This window comes from Enhydra lutris, unplaced genomic scaffold, assembly GCF_002288905.1.
Source record: "Enhydra lutris kenyoni isolate GAN:26980312 unplaced genomic scaffold, ASM228890v2 scaffoldscaffold17, whole genome shotgun sequence".
Lineage (NCBI taxonomy): Eukaryota > Metazoa > Chordata > Mammalia > Carnivora > Mustelidae > Enhydra > Enhydra lutris.
This window is the reverse complement of record NW_019154101.1, coordinates 9,085,241-9,098,826: the sequence shown is the minus strand read 5'-3', so window position 1 is coordinate 9,098,826 and position 13,586 is coordinate 9,085,241. Positions and strand designations below refer to the sequence as shown.

Genomic DNA, 13,586 nt, shown 5'->3' with positions numbered 1-13,586 from the left:
TCTTATGACAGGCACTCAGAGGGGGTGATGAGGCCAAGGGGTGCCCTGAGGAGTCAGGGGAGGCCACACTCCGGAAGGTAGGTGGGACATCCAAGAGCTCCTCCTTGTTGAAGGATGGCTGGCTCCAGACCTCTAGGCAAGGGTTGCTGGCAGGTTGGAGAAGCAGCTGCTGGCTTCCCGAGGGCAGATACTGCATTTGCAGAAGGTGCTCCAAAGTCCCTGCCCCGCCTCTCTCCTTGATGGTCCCTGCCAGCCATTCCTTTGGGCTCTTGTCATAGCCCCCTACCCCATTTGGGGCACTGGGTTGGGGCATCTCTGCTTGTCTAGTCCTTCCAGTGGATGAAACGCACACAGAGAGCAATATCTTTTACTGTTGTGCCCCCAGAGCCTGGCACTCTGCTGGACGCACAGGCAAATGCTCATTGTGCATGTATCACGTGAGGTGAAAATAAAGTCACCCTTTGTATGCTGTACTGGATTAAGTCTCCTGGGTGGGGAGGGGGGATGCAGGGAGGGCATGATGGGGACTTGGCCAGAGTGACCCATATCTGGATTTGACTTTGCCAGGTCATGTTTGGGGGAGGAGCTTTGGGACAACGATGCACGTCTCACTCCACACACATCTGTCCTTCATCCTGTCCTACAACTCCTTGCAGTGACTTGCTTGGGCAACCCATCTCCTTTGCTCTCTGGAGAGCTCCTGAGACCAGCTCTGGCTAGGAAGAGAGTGGGAAAGGACACAGAACAGGAAGTCCGGAAGGCATACAAGGGTCGGGGAAGTAGGAAGGGCTCCTGAGGCCCCTGGAGATCTCACGCAGAGATGGGGATCTTCTGAGGTCTGGGGAGCCCATCTATCTTGGGGGCTCCCCGGTCCTTGAGGCTGAGTCCCCTGCTGAGCAGCCAGAGCTGGGAGCACCTGTGCAGAAGCAGAGGGCCTAGTGGGAGGATCAGCGCCAGCCATGCCAGGCCCAGGAGGATCCAGAGGGCGGCCAGGCTCCGGTACACGGAGATGTAATGCTTGCTGGGGTCTGTGCCTGGCAGGGAACGAGACATGATACATGCCAGGGATCCGAGGGCAGAATCCCCATCGCCCCAGGTTCCATAGGGGTCCCCGCCGGTCTCTCCATAACAAGGATCTATAGTGGGGGTCCCCAGGGGAAAGGGCCATGTGTCCCAGGCCGCAGATGTCTAAGGCTGTTAGAATCCTCAGCAGCCTCACAAACCGCTGGTCTCCCCCGGATACCCAGGGACGATCTGATGCTCAAGGGTTACCACCTGCAGACATCTCCCCATCCCCCGAATCCCCGTGGCCCCCACCCTGAGCTATGTGACTGCCTTGTTCTCACCGACAACATAGTCCCCGAAGCCAATGGTGCTGAGAGTGATGAAGGCGAAGTAGAAGCCTTCCCCAAAGCTCCAGCCCTCCACATGGCTGAAGACCATGGGCGGGAAGATGAGAATGACCAGCGTCCCCAGGGTCAGGAACAGAGCCAGGCCAAGGATCTGCAGCAGCTGGGAGAGAGAGAGTCTGCCTCTCAGTCTACTTAGAAGGCCCCAGGACTGTGTATGTGTGTATGTGGGGGGGGGGGGACACAAATCTGGGAGTGGAGCTAGACCATAGCTATGTTCCTTCCTTGCCTGCAGACCTTTGGGGTAGGGGTTGTATTGTGTGTGTGCGCTCTTGCCCAGGCCGGGGAAATATTTGGTCAGAGGGATTTCATTAGTGGGTCAGGCTGGAATCTGGAGACTCCTCTGGGCCTGGAGATCACACTTGGATAGGCCCACGGGGACTCTGATCTGAACTATCCCAGGTTCCTCTGCACCTTGGCTCTCCTTCATGCGCCTGGCTTTGCAAGCTGGCCAAGCTGGTGGGCACTGGGGGTGTGCTGGGTGGCCTAGAGCTTATTTTCAACCACAAGGGGAGGTGCTGGAGCTCTGTGATGACCGCAAGGCTGTGCCACCCAGATCCCCCTGCAAAGAAAACCTTGTTGACCAGCCTTCAGCCAGTGGCCTCCAGTTCTCAGCTCTCTGGAGGTGGCCCTTGGCTACAGAGGACTGTCTGGCTTAAGGGCACACCCTTCCCAGGAAGGCCACCCTGTGCCTGATGGACACCAGGGAATAAACCTCTGGCCAATTCAGCCCTCCTGTGGGGCCAACTCCGATGGCCACACATACAATGCCGAACTCCAGGAAGGGCTGTCCAAGTCTTCATTCCAGCCCAATCACAATTCACCTTCTCCCTCTGCAGGGCCCTTTCTTCCACAGGCATCGACCCTTAAGACCTTGCCAGTCAAACTGCGTCTTGGTGTCAATCTCCGTTCTCACCCTGCAACTGATCCCATTGCGGCAGGGCTGGAAGTGGGAAGGGGCCCTACCTGGGAGCGCCTGGGCTGCTCCTCCCACCTCTCCAGGGTAGCCAGGTGGCCATGCAGGCCTGCGCCCAGGTGGTTGAGGAAGACCACGTTGAGTGGGATGCCCACCAGGGCGTAGAAGACGCAGAAGACCTGGCCTGCCTCCGTGCTGGGTGCCAGGTTACCATATCCTGCAGGGGGAGGAGGAGTGTGCAAATATGGAGGAGAGTTCAGAATGGCCTCCCCCACAGAATGGAGCAGAGGTGGTGTTCCACTACCTCTGGGGGTGGAGGGGAAGCTCCTCTGTTCCCAAGAACATTTTCTCTGCCGCCACCCACCCCCCGCCCCACTAGAATGATCTCTCTTCGTAAGAATTCTGCTTGTGGGGGCGCCTGGGTGGCTCAGTGGGTTAAAGCCTCTGCCTTCGGCTCAGGTCATAATCCCAGGGTCCTGGGATGGAGCCCCGCATCGGACTTTCTGCTCAGCAGGGAGCCTGCTTCCCTTCCTCTCTCTCTGCCTGCCTGTGATATCTGTCTGTCAAATAAATAAATAAAATCTTAAAAAAAAATCCTGCTGTGTTTGAAAGGCACATCTCCAAGGACACTGTCTCTAGGGAAGCCCTCTTGACTGCCACCCTCTTCCTACCTACTAGGAGTGTTCCTTATAGTGCTTTGTGTCATTCCTGTCTAATTATCTACTTTGCCTTGTACTATTGTTTTTTGTGTGCTTATCTCATTCCTCTTCATTGGATTAGAAGCTCCTTGAGGGCTGAGCCTGGATCTGATTCAAGTCTGTACCCTCCCTACCCACCCACCACTCCTTCTGCTACAGTTGTCCCCTGAGGTCAAGGAAGGTGAGTGGAATCGAACTTAATTGAATGGATGGGGAGGCCAAGGATATGGGAGGTCTGGAGTTTCCTTGGGAGAGGTGGTGTCGGTTTTCTAGGTGAGGGGGTATAGCAGGTGCTGTTGGGTGCCTATCCCCTCGGAACACCTGGGGCATCCCCTGCAGCTGGGGGGGTGGGGCGGTTTCTATATACACAGGTGGTTCTGAATCCCGAGTCCCTGCATCTCTCTCTACCTGAGAGTATGCTGGGTGTATGGGCAAGTTCCAAATCCTGGAGCGCTGATCTGGGATCAGCTCTCATCCAGCGAGGGCAGGAGCTGGTAGGTAAATAGCCCTGCTTCCTCTCCTCTCACGGGCACCATTCTGAGGCAGAGCTCTGCCTAGCCTCTGAGAGGGTCCAGGTAGGAGCAAGGCCAGTGCCCCTCCCTGGGACCCTCCTCCTCAACGCGAACTTTGCTGCATTTTCTCCTCTCTTGCCCGGCCTTCCCACCTCTCTGCTCATGCTTCCTGGCATCATCTCTTAGACAAACCATGTCCTGGTCTCAGCCTCTGCTCTGGGGAACCCAAACCAAGACAGGGGTTTTTGGGGAAGCCCTTCCCCACCCCAGCCCTTTACCTATGGTGGTGACAACTGTGCCTGCGAAGAAGAAGCTGCTGCCAAAGTCCCAGTTGCTGGGGTTGGTGGAGTTGCCCTTGGGGTTCACACCCTTCACCCAGGCTTCCATGATGACCTGTTGGGGCGGGGGAGGGGAGGTTGGGATGGGGTCGGAGGTGGAGGCAGCAGAGGCATCAGCTGATGGACAGGCAGGGTGCTTTCCTGTTATCTCATTTAATGATATTCTTAGAGGCTCTTGCTTCCATTTTGTAGGAAAGGAAACCAGGGCTCCGCCTGAGTAGCTAAATAAATGACTTGTCCAGGGCCGTTGGATTCCAAATCCACTGCTTGTTCCATGGGCCAGGGCTGACTGCCACGTGAGCTGTAAACATGGGCTGGGGAAGGGGAGACGAGGCCTAAGGAGGCAGAGGGTGCTTATGGGGTGGGCCACGTGGGAGACGCTGCCATTGGCCAAGAGGGTGAGGTGTAGGTGTGTTGTGAGGACAATGGGACGACTTCAGGTCAGATGCTTCCAGAAGGGATTACTGGGGAATGTGGGGTTTGGGGGACCACAGGAAAGCCATGGGTCTGCCCTCCCAACAGGGTGTATGGTGGAGACCTAGAATCTTGTGTTCTCCAAACTTCCAGGTGAGCTGGCGGCTTTGCTCTTTGCTGCCCCCTAGTGACTCCCAGCCTGGGACTACGGGTAAGGGAAATTCCATCAGAGGCCTGGGCAAAGGTCAGGTGTGTAGCAGTGTTTCTGGGTGGTGTGTTGGATGCCTGCGACGTGCATGGGTTCTCCAAGTTGCATGTGTGTGCATGTGTGTTGAGTGTGTTTACACAAACTGAACGCTTGTGGGCTCAACCAAAGCCCCTGCATCCCTAAGCCCAGGCCTCTTGGAGGTGGTTACGGGTCCCTCTCCAGTCTGCCCCCCAGTCCCATCCTGTCACCGTGCATTGTCCCAGGCAGCAGCACTGTCTTGCCACTTGATAGAGCCCCCCAAGCAGGAGGAGGCAGTGGGGGAAGGGCAACTCCAGCCTCTAGTTCCCGTGAGAACCTTTTCCCCATTGGCTGCATGAGCGTGCTCCCTGCCAGGGTGGGGTGGCCCTGGTAGGCTGGGCCAATCTGGGAGTCATGACACAGGCTGTCTGCTTTTCTTCACTTTGGCAGAACTGGTCTCTTCGAATGTGGACTTTGGTCTCCCTTCCTTTCCCACACACCCCGAGAGGCCTGGAAGGAACATTCTGGAACACGCTGGCTCCCTGGAGACCCTCCCCCTTGGGAGCAGCACTTACCCTGGGCCCAGCTGTCTCCCACAGCCAACCTGAAGATCTCCATCCTGCTAAGGAAGCGGCCTTGATTCGGTGAGGGTACTGAGGGTGGGGCCCCTAGTGCAACCTTCCATTTTTCTCTAAGAATCCACATGTAGTTGGGAAAGTCAGACATGAGTCCTGTGACCCCAGGCAAGGCCTTTTCCCTATGGAGGAGTCTCTAATACAGCTTCTGGTGCTGCTAACAGCTTTTTCCTCTTGTGATTGTACCAGTAATATGTGTTCTGGAATTCTAGACCAGAGTTCTTCCTGTCAGCTGGGCATCCCTGGCAACTGACGGTCCCTCCCCAGGAGGCTAAGGACAGGGGTATCCTGGCTCCCCTGAGGAGGCCAGGGCAGAGTGTCATTAATCAGCAGCTGGGGCTCCCATCAAGCCTGTTGTCTCCCGCCTCTGTTTACAGAGCTAGTTAGATCCCAGCTTCCAATCCTTCTAGCACCCTCTGGCTCCTGGGTTTTGCCTCTAACCCTAGGCTGAGGGAGGAGGAGGTGTCATGGACTCCGGGGCTTCTGCCTTATTCCCCGAGGTCTTGGGAGGCTCCAGAGCCCTTCTCAGCCCCACAGGGTTGCCATGACCCCAGGTCTGTACTGCAGGAGAGCAAAGAATCCTCATTTCCTGGGAGCAAGATGTGGACAGGGGTCTCACATCTCCAGAAAGTTCTCTCTGAACACTCAGCCCACCCATCATTTTCTATGTCATCTCACCTCCATCTTGAGGGTATGGGCATGGTCTGGAGGACTGATGAAGGACAGGTTGCTGGGCTGCCCCCAGAGCTGCTGATTCCAAGGGTCTGGGGCTGGGTGCCATTGCTGGCATTCCCAAAGGACTCTCCCATGTGATGCAGTCATATCTGGTCCACACTTGAGGAACCGCTGCTCTAGGCCCTATTTTACCGGCCCCCAACCCCGCTCTTATGCTAATTTGTATGGTGAAGAGCATCTGGCCTGGGGTGAGTTCTGTCTCTATCACTCACCCTGCAGTCTTGCCAACACTCCACCCCTCTGTGCCTCAGTTTCCACCTGCCCACTGGAGACAGTGATGGTAATAGGTTGTTATGAGGAAACACATACAAAATGCTCAGCTCCAGAAGATGCAGCTGACTGCTCTGACCCCATCAGGATGCGCGGATTCCCCACTGTTTTAGGCAAGCCCACTAAGTGTCATTTGTCTTTGTGATGACTCCGCACTCGGCTTGTTCCTTCCTGGTGGGTATTGTCATTCACGGGGCCCCCTGGTCTCCAAGGCGTTCACAACACTGTGGTTTTGCCTTGCTTCTTGATGAGAGGGTGCTGGGGCCCCAGAGTTTGTGCAGGGAAGCAGAAGGGGCCCAGGTCAGGCGGAGGGAACAGCTCTGCCACCAGAGACCTCCCCCTAAGGACACCTTGCTGGGGCTGTCTCCCCGGCCCTGGCTCCCCATCTATCTTTGTGTCTTCCGCCCCCACAGCCCTCACGTGTGGTCAGCCCTCATGGGTGTGAGCAGGGAGAGGACAGCAGGATTTGCAGCCGTGCCGTTGGGAGAGGGGAGGCAGAGTGTGGGAGAAGGACATTTGCGATGTTGATAATACTGACACGCAGTTCATGTTTACGCCGTGAGTGTCAGCTTGAAAAGGTGCTTTTGATTTGCTGTAAATGTCTGCAGCTCACATGAGGTTATTCTCCTTACCTTGTAGAGGAGGACGTTTGGGGCCAGCGGGTGGAAGCGGCTGGCTCAATGCGGCACGGCAATCTGGTTCTGGATCCCGGGGCCAGAACCCAGCCCAGGGCTCAGCCAGCATGCGCGGTGTCCGAACAGGGCACCGGCCCCTGGGGGGCAGCTCTGGACCTTCCGTGAGAACCGCACTCCGCCCGCCATCCCACACCAGCCTCTCCCCTTCACCTGTACAAACTGCTCCAGGGCCCGCTGGTCCAGGCAGGTGTAGTTCTCCAGGAAGCGCAGCTTCTCAAACTGGAACTGGTCTCTGGACTGAGCCTCCGCCTGCTTCTCCAGCAGCTGGAAGACAGTGGCACCGAGCAGCAGGTAGCAGACATAGGCCAGCAGCAGGGGCAGAACCCGGCCTCCCCAGCAGCTGCAGAGCCCAGCTCGGGGCATGATATGTGGCCAGGACGCTGCCGGGGCCTGGGGGACTGCCTGTGGGAGGAGAGGTGGAACGTGCGCAGGGACCCGAGCCCAGCCTCCTGCCTGCTTCGCTCTTCTCGTCCTCCTCAGCACAGGTGTCTGGAGGCCGGGGAGTCTGTTTGAACAGTGCGGCTCAGCTTGGCTGCGCTAAGTGCCTCTAGTGCAAACAGGCCTGCCACCCCCAACCAGCCTTTTTTTTTTTTTTCCACCATGGAGAGCACAAGTCAGTGGCATGGACCCCTCAAAGAGACCTATAGGGTCCTCCTGAGGTCATCTTGCCTTGTCCTTGGCCTCTAGGTTGGAGGGGTACTTCTGGACCAAATCAGATGCTTCCCCCTTGCTCTGCTCTGGTCTGAAGGGGCGCCCTCCGCAGCCCCCAGTCTTTCATCCATAATGCTTCAGGCCCCAAGCTGGGAAGAAATCAGGATGTTGGTGGGGGGAGGGCACCTGGATTGCTCAGTCATTTGAGCATCTGACTCTTGGTTTCAGCTCAGGTCATGCTCTCAGGGTCCTGGGATCGAGCCCCCACATCGGGCTCCCTCTTCAGCGTGGAATCTGCTTGAGATTCTATTTCTCCCTCCTCCTTTACCCCTCCCACTCATGCTATCTCTCTTTCTCAGATAACTAACTAACTAAATAAATAAATAAAACCTTACAAAAAAAATAAATCGGGATGGGTGTGACTCTGCCTTGTGCTCAGTTGCCTTGGCTACAGAATGGGGCTGGGAGGATTGACCTGCCTATTGGGGAAACCCGAGGGTAAGTAAACTTGGTGACAAATCAGGGCAAAGCAAATAGACATATAACAGCCTCGATCAGGAGCGGTTTTAGGGTTGATGTTCCTAAGCAGTTGGACACACTTGCTTCATAGCTTTTGCTGATGGTTTTCCGTGCCTGAAGTTCTTCAGCAGGTTGCCTTCAGAGCATACCACAACGACAAGATACATGCATGAACAAAAAAGAAGCTCGAAGTATCTCCTGACCTGAGATGTTCACAGGGTTCTCTCAGGGGAGTGGAATTGAGGGTGTTTTCCTCTTCTTTGCTTGTGTGTGTATTTGCAATAGCTTTATTGAGATATAATTCACATACCGTATCATTCACACATTTATTATTTTTTAAAAAGATTTCATTATTTATTTGAGAGAGAGAGAGCGAGTATGAGGAGGGGGAAGGGCAGATGAAGAGGGAGAAGCAGTCTCTCCACTGAGCAAGGAGCCGGATGTGAGACTTGATTCCAGGACCCTGGGATCATGACTCGAGCCGAAGCCAGACACTTAACAGTTTTAAAGTATACAGTTGAATGGCTTTTAGTATGTTCAGAATCATGCTATGTCCCCAATCCCCTATCCCCTCTTAGCTATCCTCCCCAACCACCCAGCTTGTCCCTCAGCCTCAGGCAGCCGTCCATCTGCTTTCTATCTGGGTTTCTTTCTTGTGGACATTTCATAGACGTGCTATGATACCATATGCGGCTTCTTGTGCCTGGCCCCTTGGTTTGGTGTTTTCAAGGTTCATCCGTACCATGGCACGCATCTCAGTACTTCGTCCTTCTTTAGAGCTGTGTCCTTTTCCGTAGGACAGAGAAGAGAATTTTATTTATCCATGCGTCAGCTGATAGATATTTGAGTTGTTTCTACTTCTCGGCTCTTATGAATGATGCTGCCACGAATATTCGTGGACAAGTGTTTGTGAGGATGTATGTTTTCATGTCTCCAGGAGTGGAGTACTGGTCGTGTGGTCACTCGAACTTTCTGAGAAGTGCCAGACTATTTTCCCCAAGCAGCCACACCGCTGTACCTTCGTACTGGCCCTGTGTGAGAATCAAGTTCCCTGCTCACGTTTTGTCTGATGAGCTGGGGCAGTGGACAACACGAGCCTCTGCCCACACCCTTTCCCTCCCTCCCAGCTAACAGAGCCCCACGTGTGTGTGTAGATGTCGGCTCCAGGCAGTGGAGCGTGATCCGTCCAACCCATCATGATAAACCTGCTCCCCAGGCTCTTCATCGGGGTCTCTGGGAGCAGTCCTGAGAGCGGGATTTGTGTGTGAACAGCAGACTAGGGGAGGGTCGATAAGAATGTAGGACAGGTGGGGCCACACAAGGGACCGTAGTCCCAGCTCCGCCTGGTTCCCGGAGAGCCCTAGTGGGGAATGCACACCCTGCGAGTCCCAGGTGGAGGCAGGGGAGCTGGGCTTTCATAATCCCACACCCGCCAGTTGCAGCAGGCAGAACGGCTCTGGTAGCCTGAGGATGGTCCATGGAGGCCCAGGTGATAGGCAGGCCACATCATTAGAAGCAAAAAACACATTAAAGAGGGGGAAGAGGGGCACAGAAATGGGGAGGGGGTCGGAGGATGGATGGTGCCCCTGGCACACACTTTCAGGGCTCCCTAGCAGCCGGGGCAGCCATGTGACCCAGTTCTGGCCAATTGGATGAGTGTGGAGCCTGCTGTGGAGGTGTGGGGTAAAGCCGCTCTGTCCCCACAGAGGCCTCAGCTGCAGCGGGCCCCACTGCCCCGCTCACACAGAGGACTGGCCCTGCCGAGCCACCTCGTGTCCTTGAGGGAATGGCCAAGGGTGTTGCAAAGACGCTCTGCCCGTTCCTGGGCACGCCCATCTCTAGGTTTCAAAAATGTTAGAAACATAACCCCTCTTTGTTCAAGTCACTATTAGGTGTCCTGTGAGTCCCCAGTGGCTACACAAGTTTTTGCCATTGTTGTTGTTGTTTTCATAGTTCAAGGCTTATTTGAGCTGGAAGGAATAGGAACACACTCCAGTTATCTTAATTGAAACAATTTGTGGTCGGAAACCAGGAGCCGCCAGGGTTCTGGAACAACCCAGCCCGTGTCTTCACTCCTGACCGTTCATGGACTCCGTCCCCTCTCCTCGCAGGGTGGCCCCTCTGCTTGTCCCAGCCTCCCTCTGCTGGGACAGAATTCTGCTCCAGGCCGCCCCCGGCATCCCGTCAGTGTCAGCTACTGTGTCCCCTGTTCTTCCTCTTGCTACTCTTTGCCTCAGGTCCTCTGTGGTGAGAGTCCAAGGGTCTGAGGGAGCCTTTTCACGTGGGCCACTTCACAGGTGTCTGGCCATCCTTGTGTCAGCACTACCTTTAGCCTCTCTGGCTCAACCAGGGGCGTGGGGGCCGCACACGGACATGTGTCCCTTGGAAGGGGTTATGGGGAGGCAGAGACGGTGGCCATGTATGTCTAGGGCGAGGGAGGGGAAGAGAGAGATGGTAGGAAGTAAAAGCCAGGGGGAGAATTTTACCATCCCAAGTACGGGGATATCCAATCAGGAGAGTGGGAGCGTCATAGGGTCTTAATCTGCTCTGAGGCCCGAACGGGAACAATAAATCCCAGGGAGCCGAGGTGAGGGCAGGATGTGGAGGCTAAACATGGGGACATCTCAGCACCGTAACTGGTGTGGAGGGCAGGCCACGGTGTCCTCTGTGTCCTCTGAAGCACCTCATCCATCCCGGGGTTTAGGTGGGGCCTGGCCCAGCCTGGCAGCTGCCTTCTCTGCCATCCTACATGTTCTGGGTTCCCCAAAGCCACCTGGGGATCTCAAGCTCTCCTGTACAACGCTCCTCTGCACCCAGGGCTTTCCCAGACAGCACCATGCCGGGACGTGGACTCGTCTTAGAGGAGGAAGGAAGTGTCAAGACTTTTCTTTCTGGTCCGGAGAGATGGGATGACAAGGTGTTGGCCACCATCCCATCACTACAGACTTGCTAATTCCTGACGTTAAGCTAGGGTTGTAGTTACACCTGCAAGACCACGTAATAATCAAATCCTATTTTATTGCCCTAGAGAAGCTCAACGTGTGACGCGTTCTCTCCTGTATCATTCAGAAAGCTCATCTGTGGATGTCTGGGGGATCTCAGGCAGGTCTTAGCATCCCCTGTAGCCTGAGTGGCCTTGACGGTCCTGGACATGGTCCACGGGGAATGTTGGTGGTTCTCGGGTGGAAGGAAATGAAGGGGAAGAGCGTGGACTACCTGTGTGGGAGAAAAGGGTGAGTGCAGGGGGCCAGAGGTAGGTCTCTGATGTGTTGGGCTGGAAGGAGGGCTGGATCAGTCCTCCCTGGAGCGCCCGCTCCCCTCCTCCTGCCGCCTCTGGTCCTGGGAAGGTTCATCAGGAGCAAGACAGTCCATTCACTTGCGGCCTACTTACCGGGGACCTCCTGTGCGCTGGCAATGTTGTCTCCCCTTGCCCGGCCACTTGCCCTTCCCTTCTGGTGTTCTCCTTTCCTCGCACCTGCACCCTGGGTCCTGTCTTCATGTTCACTTTTCGCACATCCAGAGACCTGACGGGAATTTAGATAGAATCCTTCCCAGGAGCACTGCCAGTTTACTGGGTCCTTAGGAAAACCCCAAGGCCACAGAGCCAAAGGGTGGTTAATGGAATGGCAGAACTGGTGGGTGTGGATCAAATCAAGAGGCCTTCAAGGCCCCTTTCTCTGTCCCTGTACTCAGTCAGCACACACTTGTTGCTCGTTGAGCCCTCTGTGCTGGGACCTTTTTCAGGCACTCCTTCTGTCGGCTGAGGCCTCCCTCCATCTGGTTTAGGGGAGAAGCTGCATGACTGTGGGGACCTGCCCTGGCCCTCAAGCACTCCGTCTCCCTGCCTGACACTTCCCCACGTGGGCACACAGCGCTGTGAGGGATGGGTGGACGCAGGGCCTGATTTATAATTCCTTTCAGGGAATTGTTTCTGCTAATGGGCAGAGCCAATTTGTGCTCCCCAAGTGGGGAGGGCAAAATCAATTAATGGAGAGCCGAACCTGGCCAGGCCTGGTGGCAGAGTGTGGCCTGACATCCGGCAGTGATAAGGGACTTTCTGAGGCTGAACTAATAAGGAGATTGGAGGAAAAAGAAGAAAAACAAAACCCCTCTCAGATCAATTTTGTGTACAATGGGCAGAGAATGCAGAGTAAACAGAGCAGCTGGGCCTGGGGCCCCTTTCCATCTGAATGAGCCCCGAGATAAGGAAAAGGACAGGCCACCACCCCGCCAACCAACATCGGCATTCGCTCGAGGAGTCACTCGATAGGCACATATCCGCACGAGTGAGACAGGGCCAGGGCACGTTCCAAACCGGAACTGGAGGGAGAAGATAAGGCCCACCTGCTCCAGGGACGTCCCCTGTGGGGAAAAGGGCAAGGGGAGGAAAGGAGCGCTGGTTTCCTCCCTGTGCCCACCGGATGGGCAGCACCATGGGGCCAGAGTGGCAGGTCAGGTCTCCTTGGATGTCCCCCACAGTGAGGGTGCGGGAGAGCATCATGTTTGGGGGCAGGGGCAGGTTGGTTTGTGTGGGGCTCTGCTCTCATGGCCAGAGAGTGGGATTGTAGGGAGGCCCAGCCCAGCTCTGTGGCCAGCAGAGAGGAGGGAGAAAGCTGAGGGCTGATTTGAGGGAAAGGATTAAAACAAACAAACACACCTGGTACTGACCTTGTTCAGATTTTCCATTGTGTTTTTTCGGAGCAGCAGGACTCCTTTGCCACATGAACTCTTTCCCTGTGGCCCAGTATGTGGCACCATGAAGAGCAGGGCTTTGGTTGAAGTTGGGGACTGGACTCCAACTTTACCAGCCCGAGGGCTTGGTTGCAAGAGCGCCCCCTACCGTGACTTTGAAATAGATGCCCTTGTTCACCTTGGGCTTGCCTCAGAGCAGACCCTGAGGCAAAATCTGGGTGTGAGTGGTTCATGGGGGAAGTGATCCCAGGAGGTGATCCCAAGAGACTGGGGAGGAGAGACAGGGGCAGTCAATGTAAGGTGAGTTATTGAACAGGTGACCGCGGTGTGACGCTGGGGAGCTCTGGGACATTGTGTGGGACACACTTCAGAGTTGTCCCACAGGGAGGCAAGGAAGATGGGGGTGTTTATCCACCAGCCCCTCCCCCACTCATTAGTTTAGGATTATTCTAGGAGAGACTAACTCTTGGGCTGCTGGTCTGCCCTGCACGTGGGCCGAGAGTGCCCTTGTGGCCAAAGAGAACCTTCGGGTAGAGACAGATGGGTACTTGAGACGGAAAGCCGTTGGTGTGGATGGGGACTGTTCACATGGGACCTCCTGGGGGACTGAGGGACACTGCCAGGGTCTGTTAGACTCTTGGCTCTCTGCCTCTTTTCCTGAGTCATTATAGTTGTCAGTTCTGCAGGGCAATAGCTCATCCGTGGAACTGAACTGGAGTCGTTCAGCTTGTCAGACAATGCCCTTGGGAGATGACAGGAGTGGGAAGATCATGCCTCTCTCTTGACGGCCACTAAATTTTCACAAGGCAAAGGGATTGGTAAGGGCTCCATCAGATACTCCATATGAAAGAAGCCCTCCCACACCCCCAAAGAAAC

General features: G+C 55.5%; 1 protein-coding gene across 1 annotated transcript; it reads right to left on the bottom strand.

Moving 5' to 3' along the window:
* Positions 1-810: 810 nt before the first annotated feature.
* Positions 811-7,211, bottom strand: LOC111147891 (potassium two pore domain channel subfamily K member 16). The gene is made up of 5 exons (XM_022504155.1): positions 6,999-7,211; positions 3,814-3,928; positions 2,376-2,542; positions 1,347-1,512; positions 811-1,034 (listed from the first exon to the last, which is right to left on the bottom strand). Exons 1-5 carry the CDS (start codon positions 7,209-7,211, stop codon positions 811-813), a joined length of 885 nt encoding a protein of 294 aa, XP_022359863.1.
* Positions 7,212-13,586: the final 6,375 nt, after the last annotated feature.

Coding starts and splice junctions, on each gene's coding strand:
- LOC111147891 (XM_022504155.1), bottom strand. CDS start 7,211: ATGCCCCGAGCTGGGCTCTGCAGCTGCTGGGGAGGCCGGGTTCTGCCC. Junction 2,543..3,813: donor CACAGTTGTCACCACCATAG/GTAAAGGGCTGG, acceptor CTCCCCCTGCAG/GATATGGTAACCTGGCACCC. Junction 1,513..2,375: donor AGCAGCCCAGGCGCTCCCAG/GTAGGGCCCCTT, acceptor TCTCTCTCCCAG/CTGCTGCAGATCCTTGGCCT.